General features: G+C 38.1%; 1 protein-coding gene across 2 annotated transcripts in view; it reads right to left on the bottom strand.

Annotated features, from left to right (window-relative positions):
* Positions 1 to 13611, bottom strand: part of MINDY3 (MINDY lysine 48 deubiquitinase 3) — an 85996-nt gene extending 72385 nt beyond the window's left edge. The window contains exons 1-2 of one of the 2 annotated variants that reach the window (XM_035021562.1): positions 13288 to 13611; positions 1329 to 1408 (exon numbers count right to left, since the gene is read on the bottom strand). In XM_035021562.1, the coding sequence (XP_034877453.1) occupies positions 1329 to 1408; positions 13288 to 13381 (174 nt within the window). In that variant the 5' untranslated portion in view covers positions 13382 to 13611. The remainder of the gene's footprint in view (positions 1 to 1328; positions 1409 to 13287) is intronic. The other variant, XM_035021564.1, reaches the window with a different exon arrangement.
* Between the last annotated feature and the right edge of the window lie 1707 nt (positions 13612 to 15318).

Genomic DNA, 15318 nt, shown 5'->3' with positions numbered 1-15318 from the left:
ACAATTATCCCTTGCAAAAAATAGCTATCATTGTGGAAATATACTGAATTTTATAAAAGAGGGAGCTCCTATGGTATACCTTGCATTTAACAACATTCATACTTTTAGTAAAACCCAGAAGGGGCGGTATTAATATAATCTAATTTAAACACAGACAGGACAACGAATCTTCAAAATCAGATAGTAAGATTCTGCAAGCAACCAAAACCTGTCCCCAGCATAACAGTGTAACAACTCTAATATTAATTTACAGTTAAATTTTATTCTTTATATTCAGTTACTCCCAGGCAACGTTCAAACATTCAAACTTTTCTTAATTTTTTTTTATAATTCTACTAATGCAAAAAAAAAAAAATCAATTTTACCCTTTAAAGAAATAAAATGATGACCTATAAAGGTTCTATTTTGGAATCAGGCATGAAAGGAGATTTTTTTGCCTCCTTCAGAGATAAATTTTTAATTTAATAATGTGGAGTATAAGGCTTGAGACAAATTTACTTTGCAGCTAACAGTTCAGGAATGTGTTCCTTATGCCCAATGAATAATAAATATCACATTAAATATGTATTTTCAAAACATGCTGATTAAAACATAATAAATTCCAGCTTCTCTTAGCACAGATGTGAAGTGACACTGCTGCTCAGACATTTTAAGTATTACAGTAAACTGAAAATTCAATTTGTGGTTTTAACAACGTAACATCTGCAGCAAATCGGCCTTTGAAATTCGAACAATACGTTAGGATTCAAAATCATATATATATATATATATAAATATATTCAGATTAACACTATCTTGCCCAAAGACCTTTTTAAAAAATTTTGGAAATTCTGTTTGAAGTCAGTTATTACTAATTTTATTTTAAAAGCCAACAGTCTAAAACTGTAAATACAGCTTATTTTAAAAATGTATAAGGTTTTAGAGCATGAAAATATTATTTATCGTCAACTTTGTAGGAAAATCATTTTTACAGAAAGAACAAATGAAAAGAATTGCTATGATATACCTAACAATAGCATAAAACATTACGACTTGACAGGATCACTGTATTAGAAAGATGTCATTATCATTAATTCCTCATTTTCTGAAGGTCAGGGAACACCTATTATGTTTTCTTGAAAATAAAGACAGTCCAAAGGCTATTGCTGCATAACCTGCTTCTGTTCTGCATTCATTTTTTATTTTGGATATTTATAGCAATTTACATGAACAAAAGTTAAGAGATAACTGATCATGTCTCATTACATATAGACAGTAGAAAACGAAAAGTCAAGTATGAAACGTCTGAACATGTCCCCCTAAGGAGTTGGTAAAGCAGTCTGTGTTACCTGAACAGGTGCAATAACAGCACAGGGGCCACCTTCAAACTGCTCTAATGCAGATCCCTCTGCTTCACTAAACACAAACCCTAAAAATGGAAGCAAGTAGCAAAGATTAAACAGGTAATTCAAACAGCAGCCCAAAGAATTTTTAACGTACTTTGCTTTGAGAAAGGTCACTTATTACAAAAGCAAAATATCTCCAATTTATTCAGGCACAGTGGTTCTTAATTTTGGGGGGGGGATCAAGAAACTCGCTGAAAAAAGATCTGGAGCTTATGCTCCCACCCTGTGCCCCAAATGCATGTAAACACACACACACACTCACGCGTGCGCACACAAAATTTGCACCTAGGGATCCCTCTAAGTGAACTAAGGGGATAAAGTGTGGACCTTAGTAAAAGAATACTAAATTAAATACTTTATTTGATGAAAGACAAGTCTATCTACTGAATTCAAATAGAATTTTTAGGATCCTTTCCATATAGAATATTTTTTCAACCAAATCTTTGAGTCACATTCTATAAGCCAAAAATTAAAGGCATCATAGACAGGGAATGTGCTCATACTAGCTCCTATCTCAATTTCACTGTTACCCAACCAGCACCGACTGAGAGCAACTAGTAGATGTTCCTACAGACAGCATAGGGCCAGAAGTCCAGAGGACTGAGTTACTATCTGTATCACTGTTGGGAAATCATTTCGCCTCCCTAGGTCTCTGTGTACTTATCTTTAAAATGATCGTTTCCAATTCCAACACGCTAGGAATATGTAAAGTTTCACTAATGGTTGTAGTTCACTCATTCATCCCACGAACACTTAATGAACATAAAATACTACAGCAAGCATCTAGGACGTATGCATGAATGACAAAGTCCCTGGTCTGCAGGAGCCAACAGTATAGGTGAACATGGACATATGAACAAATAAACAATAAAGAAGAAGTGAATGTTAAAACAGAAGTATGGGGGCGCTTGGGTGGCTCAGTCGTGAAGCGTCTGCCTTCGGCTCAGGTCTTGATGGGATCGAACCCTGCATCGGGCTCCCTGCTCCGCGGGAAGGCTGCTTCTCCCTCTCCCACTTCCCCTGCTTTGTGTTCCCTCTCTCTGTCAAACAAATAAAATCTTAAAAAAAAACCAGAAGTATGAAGACAGTATTATGGATACAGAAAGGAATGATTTACTCTGCCTGAGTCAAGTCACAACAGGTGACTTTGAGGCTGATCTTGAACAGGAATTTGTGAGGACGAGGATGAAGCATGACTTTCAGGTACAGAAAACTTACCTTTATTAAAGGAAAAAGGTTTGGTAAGAACAAGACAAGTTTATGGGGCAGGGGGAAATTTAACGTAGCTTAAGGGTAGCAGGGGGGTAGGATGGGAGAGATGGTAAATGGGAGGAGGGAAAGCCGACAAGAGGTTAATACTGGGAAGGGCCAGACCCTGACAAGTACTAATTGAACTGTAATATGTTTAATACTGTTTTTTTTTTCCTTTTTTAAAGGAATAGAATGGGGATGAGACTGTTTCAACAGCCATACAGAGATGTTATCGACCGAATAAAACTGACAATAGTATGGAGAGGGGAAACTCTATCTAAATAGTATTTCTTAGGTAAAAATTAAGATTTGATGAGTATGTGCAAGTGGGGCAAAGAAATGAGAGCAGATTCTGAAGTTTCTAGCTTGAGACACCAGGTGATAACAATTGAGATAAGAAACAGCATAGAGCCGCCCATTCCATCCCACCTCTGCTCTCTTAACCTTTCAATCCCTCTCTTTCAAACAGTACTTAAACATGTCTCACATATTTAAAAAACAAAAAATCCTCCTTAAGAATCCACCCAAATTTCTTTTTAGTAAAGAGTTGGAAACTTATGTAAACACAAAAACCTGCACACAGATGTTTACAGCTCCTTTATTCATAATTGCTAATACTTGGAAGCAACTAAGTTGTCCTTCAGTAACTGAATGGGGGGGTAAATGAACTGCGGTACATCCAGACAACAAAATATAATTCAGCACTAAAAAATAAATGAGCTTAAAAGTCATGAAAAGACATGGAGGAACCTTAAGTGCATATTACTCAATGATGTAACCAACTGGAAAAGGCTACATACTGTATGATTCCAACTATAGGATATCCTAGAAAAGGCAGAACTATGAAGACCATAAAAAGATGAGTGGTTTCTGGGGATTGGTGGAGGGAGAAAGGGAAGAGGGATGATACACAAAGCACAGATTTTTAGGGCAGTGAAAATACTGTGAAACCATATTATACATTTGTCCAAACCCAGAGAATGTACAACACCAAGAGTGAACTGTAAACTGTGGACCTTGGGTGATAATGATGTGTCAGTGCAGGTTCATCAATTAACAAATATTCCACCCTGGGGTGTAACGCTAATAGGGGAGCCTACGCATGTTGTGGGAGCAGGAGGTATATGAGAAACCTCTGTAGCTTCCCCCACAGTTTTGCTGTCAACCGAAAACTGCTCTAAAAAAGTAAAGTCTAAATTTAAAAAATCCAGCTGACCATTAAAAAAAAAAAAAACCACCAAAAACTCCAACCACCACCCTCTCAAAGCCCACCTACTTGTCTTATATGCACTCTCTCAATCTCCTTACAATTATTCAACCTTACAATATTATTCTCCTTATAATTTATTTAACCCCCAAAATTTGGTTTTCAACCTCTGACTACACCAAATTCATTCTCACCAAGTTCATCAATGACCAATACAGGCAAATTCTCAAGTCTTTTCTTATTTACTCTCCAGAGAATCACCTGAAATGCTGACCATGGACTTCTTCTGAAAAACCTTTGCCCCTTGGCTTTACTGGTCTCTCTTGCTGCAAATTTTCCTTTTCAGTTTCTTCTCAGTTCCCTTGGTCAACTCCTCTTCAATGCTAATGTTCCTCATGCCTTGGCTTTAGGATCTATGGTTCTTTCATTCCATATATTTTCCTTAGGTAACTCATCTACTCTCAAGATTTCCATTACTGGTTATAATGAGAGAATTCTCAAATAGAGCCCAGATTATAATTCCAGACATAAACAGAGTTTAGTTTTCTTAACATGGTCCTGTATGATATGATTTCTACCTAAATCTCCTACCTCATCCTTTGCCACTCTTCCTCTTGGGACTTCAGGCATGCTGAGCATCTTTCAGGTCCTCAAATATCCATTTTCTGTCAGGTTTCTTACCCTTTGAACATAACTGTGCCCTGCACTTGAAACACCTGCTAATCCTTTGTCATCTTGAGGCAAGATCCTCTTGGTTCAAGACCCCACAACATGACTTGTATCATCAGTCCATTTCTATCCCATCTCTGGTCTACCCTGAGGTTCAAACCACTGTCATCTCTCATCTAGAATACTGTTAAGTTTCCAAGTAGATGCCCCCATTCCTCCCCACTTACCCCACCCCCCATCCTTATATGTTCACCATAGAGTTACCAGAGGAATATTTCAGACTTGGAAATCGGATTTTGTCATAGCCTACTTAATACATTTCAGTGGCTTCTCGTGTGACTTTAGAACATCCCAAGGGCTTTACTTTAGCCCTAGTGCTTGCTGTTCCTTCTATATGCATTTCCCCTTCTCTCTTTAGAAACCTGAATCCTTCTCATTATTAAGGACTCATTTTAGGTGTTAACTTCTCAGAGATATTCCCTGATAAACCTAAGTAGGTCTCTCCTACCATCAGCATAACCAGTACTTTTCATAATCTATGATTACTTCATTATTGCTTGTTTACTTGTTTATTATTTGCCTTACAGGTATCTTGCCTGTTCTGCTGACCAGTTTTCCTAGTATAGTTAAATGCTCAATAAATGCTTTTTCAACTGTTGCAAGGAAAGATAACAGGGGAGCCTGTTTCTAGGTGTGCCAAGTTCAGTTGTGAGATAACCATTTGGCAACATTTATTTAACATTTTATTTATTTATTTGAGAGAGAGTGAAAGTGAGAGAGATCACAGAGGGAGAGGGAGAAGCAGACTCATCGCTGGGAGGAGAGCCCGATGCCAGGCTTGATCCCAGGACCCTGAGTTCATGACCTGAGCCGAAGGCAGATGCTTAACTGAATGGGCCACTCAAGCACCATTTGGCAACATTTCTTAGAAGTGGGGAAATATGGGTCTGAAGCTCAGGGCAGGGATTAGGATTAAACACAGCAATCTGAATCATCCTCAACACTGGCAGTCAAAGTAAATGAGAACAAGTAAACAAAAATAATGGAGTTGGGAACATTAAAAAATAAGCAGAGGCTGAGTCAGCGAAGATGGACAAAGACTGGAAAGGTAAGAGAAAAACACACTGAAGTCCTCCAGGAAGCAAAGAGTAGTCACTTGCTACAAATGCCGCTGAGTAGAGTAAAAACATAAATTAAAACACTGGATTAAGCACATCACTGGGAATACAAAAAAAGAAATCTAGAGCACTGGAGAGAGTAAGTGATTTAAAGTGATTCAGAATACAAGGAGAAAGAGTAAAAGCAAACTACTTTTTAAACAAATGAAGGCAAAAAATATGGTAACTTGGAGGGTAGCTGGATAAAGAATTATTATTTATATAGACTGAAGGGCATGAGTTTAAAAACAGGAAAAGAGTGATTACATGGCAAAGAGGAATTTCAAAGACTTCAAGTCTTAGAGTTGTGGTGTGGTTGGGGGGTGTGTGAGGGGGGAAGGACTGGATAAAGAGAGGTTCTCAAAGTGTGGTCTATGGAAACTTGGAAATCTGAGACTGTTTCAGGGGATCTACTAGGGGTAAAAATAATTCTCATAAGGATACTAAGACATTATTTGCCCTTTACACTGTGTTGACATTCAGAGCCATGGTACAAAAGCAGATGTAGGTGTGACTGCTGGTGTCTCAGCACACACACGAAGGCAGCGTCATTAAACTGTATTAGCAGTTACCATACCAGTAAACAAAACCACCCTCTCTCAAACACACATACACAAAAGCCAATTTAACTAAAGAATGCCCTCACTGATGCTAATTTTATTAAATCTTGACCTTGAATAAAGCGTCCCTTTTCAAGCTATTCTGCATGACAAAAAGGAAACTACCCACAAAGCACCTGTGCTACATACCTTGATGATGACTGATCTTTGTCTCAAGAAAAAGCATGTGTGTAATTTTCTGAATTGCAAGCTGTAAGTACTTTTTTGTAGAGCACTGTTTTTATTCTGAAGAGCTACTGACAAACTATGATTATTCAGACTTGGGTATGTGGCAAACCCTTTCTCAGAAGTGAATGAAGTGAGCCTGATACTTCAAGAAAAATAACTTTCAGTTACATTCGCCAGTGATAAAATTTCAGGCTTTCAAGCATAACTAAAATTTTGGAAAACCTGCATCTACCACTGTGAACTTGACATCTCAATTCTTAGATATTTTTCTAATGAGATCAGCGGTGATAGTAATAAATGTGATTTTTGATACTGAAATGTGTTATCATTTGGAATGTCTGAATAAACCACTGGACCAATAACTTTCAAATGACTGATGCATGCTGTTAGAAATGAATGCATGGGTAAAGATCCATTCAAAGTACAAGACAAACCAATGGTTTTCAATTTAACAGAGTACAAAAAATTCATTCATGTGGTTTCAGATTGCGTATTGAGAATAACCTCTAAGAAACTACTGTCAAGTTTTGGTGTAGTAGCAAAGACAAATATCCACAATTACCTGAAAAGGCTGTTGTATGACTCCTACCTTACCAATTACAATCTTGGTGAGGCTGGATTTTCTGCATACACTTCCTAACAACATATTACAACAGATTGAACAGAGAAGCAAATGTGAGGATCCAAGCTGTCTTCTAATGAGCCAGACATTAGAGGGACTTACAGAAATGTAAAACAATGCCTCAGGTCTCATTAATTTTATTTTTCATACTGAAGTCCTTAATAATTTCTCAGAGTATAATGGGGCCCCAAGTTAAAAAAACTTGAAAGCCACTGGCCTAGCAGAAGAAGTGAATCTTAGCAGGCTTCTAAATTAAATATATAGGCAAAGAGGAAGTGATATTACTGAATAAGAATGAGGGGAATAGGGCGCCTGGGTGGCTCAGTTGGTTAAGAAGGAGGGGAATGAGAGAGAGAGAGAGAGAGAAAGAACTGAGGAGAATGTTAATTCTAAAAAACAGGAAAAGCTGACAAGATAAAGAACTGAGAGAAATGCTGAGGGCTCAGCTAAGGTTTGATTACTGCATTTGTATTGATGCTGACCACAATTTTCTCCATTGATATGTAGCAGCCTGGGAGAAACGAAATGATGACAGGCTATATGGAGGATGAGAAACAGGTATGATGCACAGGACAAATGAGCTCTAAGGGTGCTGGTTATCATGTCAAGACAATCAAATTTGAGGTCCAACACAGGAACAAGAGATGAAGCCAAGAGGCCCCCCACTCTGTCCAGTTCTGTTCCTACTGGAAATAAGCAAAGGATCTCTGACGTTGGGCCTAAGGGCAGAGGCGAAAACTAGAATCTATCAAACATTCGGGATATGTAATAAACATGAATCAGGAATGAATTCTTACCTTCCTTAAAATTACTAATAATGTAATGCAGTTTTCAAGATCCATGGGTGGGGCTTATAGCTGAAATGAACTACAATGAGTTGCTTTTGTATAAAAATCCCATGGCGAGAATTCTAGGCAGATCTGCTGTACTCCAAATTCTGTTTAATTATGTATACATGTTTGAGTGTGCTAACTGATAATGAGCAAAAGGCTATAATGAAACAAAGTCAACTAAATGTAAATTAAGTATTCTATGCTAAAACAGGACTAGGCTAAGTAGGCTTCTTCCTTTATAATAAGGTTTCACTTGAGTTTAATTTTTTAGGATATAGTTATTTTTCTTGTATTCTTATATTCAAATTATCTCCTACTTTTAAAAGGAATTATCTTTTCACAAAATGGTTTTTTCTGATTAGATCTGAAATTAGCCATCTAAAGCATCTGATCCTAAATACATAATTTTGTATCACATTCCACAGTACTACATAGAAATCTGTTTTATAGCTCATAACTAATCTAAACCTGAGCCATGAACCTCTTTGTAATTTTCCAATCTTTTACTTTCATATGACTTACTATGCATATATACGTTATTCAAATCATTTTTTTTAACTTCTGCCTCCATAATTCTAGGCTCCCAAGTAAACAAAGCCCTTAGGAAGACTTGGTTTGTCATTACAAACTCAATGTATATTGGTTGAGTCAAATCTGAACTGTGCCTTAGTTTCCTCCTCTATAAAAATGAGGAAAACTACATTTATCCTTTGCTATCTCGCAGGGTTATTGCAAGGATTAAATAAGAATTCCAAAAACTGTAAAGCATAATGCAATGTAAGATATTATGATAGATACTTTGAACTAAAAAACAAAAGTATTTGTATTCAAAGTACCAAGAAATTAACTTTGTCATATAAGCTTACAAATTTTAAGTTTAAAAGAACGGGATCTTAGGTGACATGATTCAGGTAGGCTGGAGAAAGGAGTATATCCTTGAGAGAAATAAGAGGCATCCAACAACAAAAACCTCTGAAGTGATATGATCCACATTATTCTCATTTTGGAAGAAAAATTAATTAATAATGGTGTATCAGGGTGCCTGGGTGGCTCAGTCGGTTAAGTGTCTGACTCTTGGTTTCAGCTCAGGTCATGATCTCAGGGTCATGAGAAAGAGCCCCATGTTGGGCTCTGCCCTGGGCTGGGAGCCCGCTAAAAATTCTAGCTCCCTCTGCCCCTCCCTCTACTTGTGCATGCTTGCTCACCTTCTCTCAATAATAACAACAATAATAATTATACTGGTTTATCATTTACTTTGGTAAAATGTTAAATCATTATAATAAATGTATTAACTTGTAAATACATTTGATACTTATATTTTAACCGATCCCTCACTTATCATGTTGTTAAATTTTATTTTTTTCATATTACATAACAAAAATTGTCCTATATCAAAAGTCCAAACTCTTAATTTCAGCCAACTACAGCTCCATTCCCCTTCCACCTCCATGAGGCCCCCCAAAACAATGAACTGGTATAAACAGGAATTGTGTTTCTCTCTCTTGGGTTAACCTTATACACTAAACAATAAAATAACTTAAAGCTTAGGAGAAAGAGGGGGGAAAAGGAAAAAAAAAAAAAAGGTTTCTCAGAGCTTATAATCTAGATCAGGGGTTGACCTGTTTCTGTAAATGCAGTTTTGGAACCCAGCCATACCTATATTATCTAGGGCTGCTTTTGCTGCAATGGCAGAGAGGAGACAGAAACAACAAATGCAGCTGACTCTTTTACAGAAAAAGTCTGCCAAACACTGAACTAGACAATCAATACTGAAAAGAAAACAAATTCCCAGTAAGTCAAAATGTTTTCATTTATAATAAGATTTATGCTTACTCCTATCAGATCTAGATGACTCTTATTTTGGTTCTGCTGGGAGTTGGTCTATCGCACCACTTGCTACCATCCCCAGTACTACTATCCTGGTCTAAGCCACCATCTCTACCCCAATGGATTACTGCAAATGTCTCTCGTTTGATCTTGCTGTCTCACTCAAGCCACTACACTTTATCCTCAAACACAGCAGTCAGTTTAAAAACTTGTCATGTCATTTCTCTCCTCTGCTCCAAACCTTGCAATGACCTCTCATTTCATTCAGAATAAACGCCAAAGTCCTTACCATGGCCTATAAGGCTTTACTGGCCATTGTATGAAAATTATTTTTTACATCATCTTTTATTACTCTCCCCTTCCCTCATTCCCTCTTCAGCTGAACTAGTTTCCTTCCTGCTCCTTGAACAAAAAGCCAGGAATACTCTGCATCAAGTCTTTTATAATGGCTATTCTCACTGCCTAGAACACTCTTCAGATAACTGCATAACTAACTCAGTTGCTTCTAGTGTTTGCTCAAATCTCCTCTTAAAATAAGGCCTAGCCACACCACCCCATTCCACAACTCCCTATTTCTTTACCTTCTAACTATTACATGTACTTCATTTGTGCTATGCTTATTATTTGTCTGCCTTCCCATCCTACCTACCAAGTCTAACCTGCAGAGGCCTAGGAACACCGATATAGTTTGTGGGAAAGGGGCGAGGATAAATGGTGCTTCTGAATAAGAGGTAGAAAATACGCACTTTTCTTAAAAAATGATCACAGGCAATTGAGCAGGAGGGAAGGAGGCAGGAGTAGAGACTCAATTTCCAAGTTAGAAAATAACAACTGCAAATCTTTAAATTATGTGACTTACTGTCTTTCAAAGAAAAACTGGCAAAAAAAAAAAAAAAACCCACACAAACCAAAACCCCATAAAACCCTGTTTTTTTCCGCAAAGAAAAAGGAATTGCAGAAGAGAATTATCTAAAACTGCCAAATGAATTAAACTATGTGCCACTTCTGTGGCTCACTGATTTCACGTATTATCTGAAACTGCCAGATCAATTAAGAAAAAAACTCAACTCTGTGCTGCAGCAACTCCTGCAGCTTGTTTTAATGTATCAAAAAAAAAAAAATTTAATGTGATCAACATGGGTTCATAAATGGAATATGCCTCAACATAATTTTACAAATATTTACCCTAAACATCTTACACTTTAACTTGCTTCCAAAAACTTGTAAGATTACAGTTGTCAAAGCACAGTTACAGACTAGAAAATAGAGCCAAAGTTGGTGTCACATTACAAATGCATTAAAGCAAATGCAGCAAAGCAAGGTCTTGTGCCTATTCTCATAATCCCAAATGACTGCCAAAGCAATCTTTAGCAATGATTTCTGTCTCTAAATGAATAAATGAATACAACAGTTAACGTCGCAAAGCCAGTAACAACCTCCCTCTGATTCAGAGGTGGTAACTTAAAAATACATATTTGGTCACCTGAAAATCTTGATCAGTGTAAGACCATGAGGAATTATATATCCACAATATAAACATACTCTAAAACGAAAAAAAAAATCCTTTATTTTTAAATGGCAATGACTGAATGAATCTTAAGGAACTTCTTGTGGCACAGCATTTTCGAATGTCATTATAAAGTTGTATTTTAAATAATGATCATGTATCCTCTATGCTTCAATATAAAATAAAAGTAAAAAAATAATGATTATTCACCAAATAAACAATTTCTTGTAATTGTCAGGTCACGGCTAGAGAGTGATCTTTGGCTTAGCCTACAATTAAACGCTTTTTAAATTAAGTCTTAAGAACCTCCATTGTCTTGAGTGTTTACTGTATGTCAGATATCGTGCTAAGTGCCTCAATGGACTTACATGCCTTCAATCCTCACAACGACCCTGTAAGGTTGACACTACTATTATCTGCATTTTACAGAGAAGGAAACTGAGGCTTAAGTAAATTAAACAACTTGAATCTGGAACCAAAGCACACCTGTTCCAAAGCCTTCTCTTAACCATTATTAGAATGGCCTCTGAATTCTCCTGGAATCTGCACCACAGCATTAACATAAACAAGGCTGAATACTATCTTATTCTATGTTGTAAAAGCTTAATTAATGCTAACTACTTACACAGGAAGTAAATTTTTTCTTAATCCTTCACAGCCTTGTGTACTTCTGGGCTGTTCACTATTAGGATAAATTAAGTCAAAGTAGAAAGTAAGCTTTTTAAAATCTGCAAATGCAAGAGCCCAAGATTTCAGAAAATATTACTTCAGTGACGTAATTAAAATGTGTAAAAAGAACCAAACTAATTACATGTTAAGGTTTGGAAACTCAAAGGAATATAGTGCTGTATTAGGAACTGGGAGCCTTGTAATTCACTCCCATTCTATAAATTTGTGCAACTTTGTCCTGCTTAGCCCCACCACTCATCTTCCTGATCAGCAAAAAAAGAGTGATGGACTAAATAAGCTGCCTGTAATACATTATGAGTCTAATTTTACCAGCTCTTAAATGAGGCATATCTGGGAGAGAGGAAGGGATTTACTTAAACCCCGAATTTTTGTTACAAAATACACACTATGAGGTAGGAACTTGGATTTACTATGCTAAAATTGCCCCAAATCCTTTGAGAACAGGTATTCTCTAAATAAATGATTTAATAATAAGAATGAGTAACTATTATTTACTGGCCTGTGATGTTTTACATACTTACATTACCAATCCTTCGGACTCCAAAGGCTCTTAACCTCACTTAACTTCACCAGTCTTTCTGAAGTCACCTTAAATAGTGTGCAATGTTGTGTTTTATTATAATTTCAGAATCACAGATAACTGCTAGCATCAAGTACCTAACGCAGGGCCTGGCACAGTGCAGAAATTCAATAAATGGTAGTTTTTATTTCATTAGTATTCGTATTAATAAAACTTCTTACATAACTCAAAATCCTGTCTGGATAATTAGACCAGCACAGAAAGTGCTATGATCCACATTTCCCTTTTAACTGTAATATATACTAAACCATCTCAAAGCCCGGGATGCTTTGGGTCAAGAGAGCACCTGATGGCAAGCCACACGATATTCATACACCGAGTACTACGGCTAACCACGGAATTAAAATACAAACAACAGAGCTGCTTTCTGGAATTAGCCACTTTGACTTTCCCGTGGACTTCGCTCTCTCCAAAATTAATCCAGACACAAACGTCAGGAAGCCGTGTTCGTGGGTAATGACTCAGGGGGCCGCAACACTTCCCGAGAAACTGACACCGGGGCACCGAGCGCACCCTCGGTGTCGCACACTGCAGCCCAACAACCAGCCCTGCTCTCCGGCCGGAGGGCAGCCCAGGGAGCGGCAGAGGCGCTTCGGGGCTTTAGCGTAACCATTTAGCTGTTACCGTTCTCCTACCCAACCACTCCCCCCAAGGCAGGCAGGGCGTTTCTAGAAAGTCCAGTTTCAGAACTGAGCAGGGCAACCGGGACAGAGTGCGGGGCAAGACAGGGGGCACAGCAAGCGGCTGGAAGTCAGAGCCCAGCCAGGGTACCTTGCGTCCAGCGGCAGAAGATGGTGTCAGAGAGACCGGGGCTGCTCTTGGTGCCCCACACCAGCTCCATCAGCTCTTTAGTCAGTTCGGACATGATGGGGTACCGGCGAGCGGGTCTTCGCTTTCAGGACTCCTGCCCCGGAACATGGGGAAGGGGCGCCTTCGGAGACAGGAGTTGCGGGACGGCAGCGGCAAAAGAGCTCGGGGGTCGGACGCGAGGAAGACGAAAGGAGAGAGATCTACTTGCAAAGACCGCGCCTGTCAAGCCAGCCAAAGCGGCAGCAAGGAGTTTCCTGTACCGGAAGTGCCGGGCCACTTCCGGCTCCTCTTTCGCTACCGCCCCCCACGCCAGGAGGGCCCCGGAGTCACCTCCCCGGAAGCGGAAGTGGGGGGGCAGGAAGAGCTTCGGACCTCTCGGGAGGTCGCCCGCCTTCCTGAGCTCAGCCCCGGGCCTTAGGTGGGGTGGTACCTTTTGTGCTGGCGGACGCGCCGCGTTCCCTGGGCGTTGGCATGTTTTTTACCATCCAGGAACACCTTCCTCGGCGCACTGCCGTGGTCTTAGCTGTAGGCTCTGAGGACCAAACCTTAGGGCCTGAACATAGCCTAGTCTTTAAAATTTGTAATATTAGTTATACTGAACTACACTCTAAGACGATGGTTGGGTCTCAGCGAGGAAACATCCATGTTTGGGTGGAGAGCCACCAATAACGTAAAGGCTGTCAGCCTGTATGCCTCGATAAATCGTATAAAGTCTAGCCAACTATTATATACATTACCGAAGGGTGTGGTGTAATGTGCATTATAGAAATATCTCTGCAGGATGTAATGCAGAATTACAAAGCTATTTATAGGGAAACAGATTCAAAGCAGCCTGTAGTGGTAACTTCTCTGTAACTTGCTTATGACCGTTACCTTCATCCTAGTATTTGCAAAGAATTACTTAACTCATCCTAGTATTTGCAAAGAATTACTTACTTATACTACGGATATAAATTTATGGAAGTCAAGGGCTTGTCTTATTCATAGTACCTAGTATGGTGCATTGAACATTGCTGGATCAATAAGTATTAGTAGAAGGAATGATACTTGCCTTTACTGGAATTTAAAAATTCATTATCTTTCAGCATGTGAGGGATCAGGGGAAGTAGTACTGACTGGTCCAGTTAAATATCTAATGTTTGCTTGGTGGTTTACAATTTATAGGTTTATTTCACTTCCTGCAAGACATAGAAGGGTCTATGTTCATAGAGGATGTAAGTGGCAGACCTCTAAGTTCAGAGGTGTTTGCTGCAATTGTTTTCTTTCCATTACTATACAGGTAGTTATAGATTGGATTAACTATCTATAGATATGGGGGGAAAGGGCTAAACTTCCAAAATGTAATTTTAAAAATAGAATATTTCTTGATCTGTGATTTTTCTAAGTTTCCAGCTACAAAGAGCTGGCAAAATCTGTCCTTTCCACTTTTAGGTTGTATTCTTTATTTGCAATGTTTAAGATTTTTTAATTAGCAGGGCATATTTTTAACAAGGAATATTTGATTAATGTTAAATTATTTATGTTGTTTATTTCATTAGTTATAACATCTAAAATGTGAACTTGCTTAAATACAATAGAAATGCAAATTAATATTTAAAATTTTCTTATTCACTGTATATAAACATAATACATATTGAAAGCAGTCAAGTTTGTTGCATTTATATCTGGTACAGGACAATAATGCCTTTCTCTTACCAAAATAACTTGAAAATTATATAAATTTACCTTGAAGTATGTATATTGCTCCATATTTTAGCACATATTTATTTCTTAGTACCATCTATGTGTATCATTAAGATGTACACAGGTTGCATGAATGAGCTTTAGTCCTAAAAGAGAGTCCTAAAAAAATCAGAAACTTTCTGTTCATATGTAAATTTTATTAGTAATATTTCCCTTTAATTCAAATTCAAGTCAGTGCACAGCCATAAAACTGGGCTGAGATTTCCATCATGATTAATTCCCTTGAGCCTTCTTTACTACTTCACAGCA

Source organism: Mirounga leonina, unplaced genomic scaffold, assembly GCF_011800145.1.
Source record: "Mirounga leonina isolate KUSES-001 unplaced genomic scaffold, KU_Mleo_1.0 Mir_175, whole genome shotgun sequence".
Taxonomy (NCBI): Eukaryota; Metazoa; Chordata; class Mammalia; order Carnivora; family Phocidae; genus Mirounga; species Mirounga leonina.
This window is presented reverse-complemented; position numbering and strand designations above follow the sequence as displayed.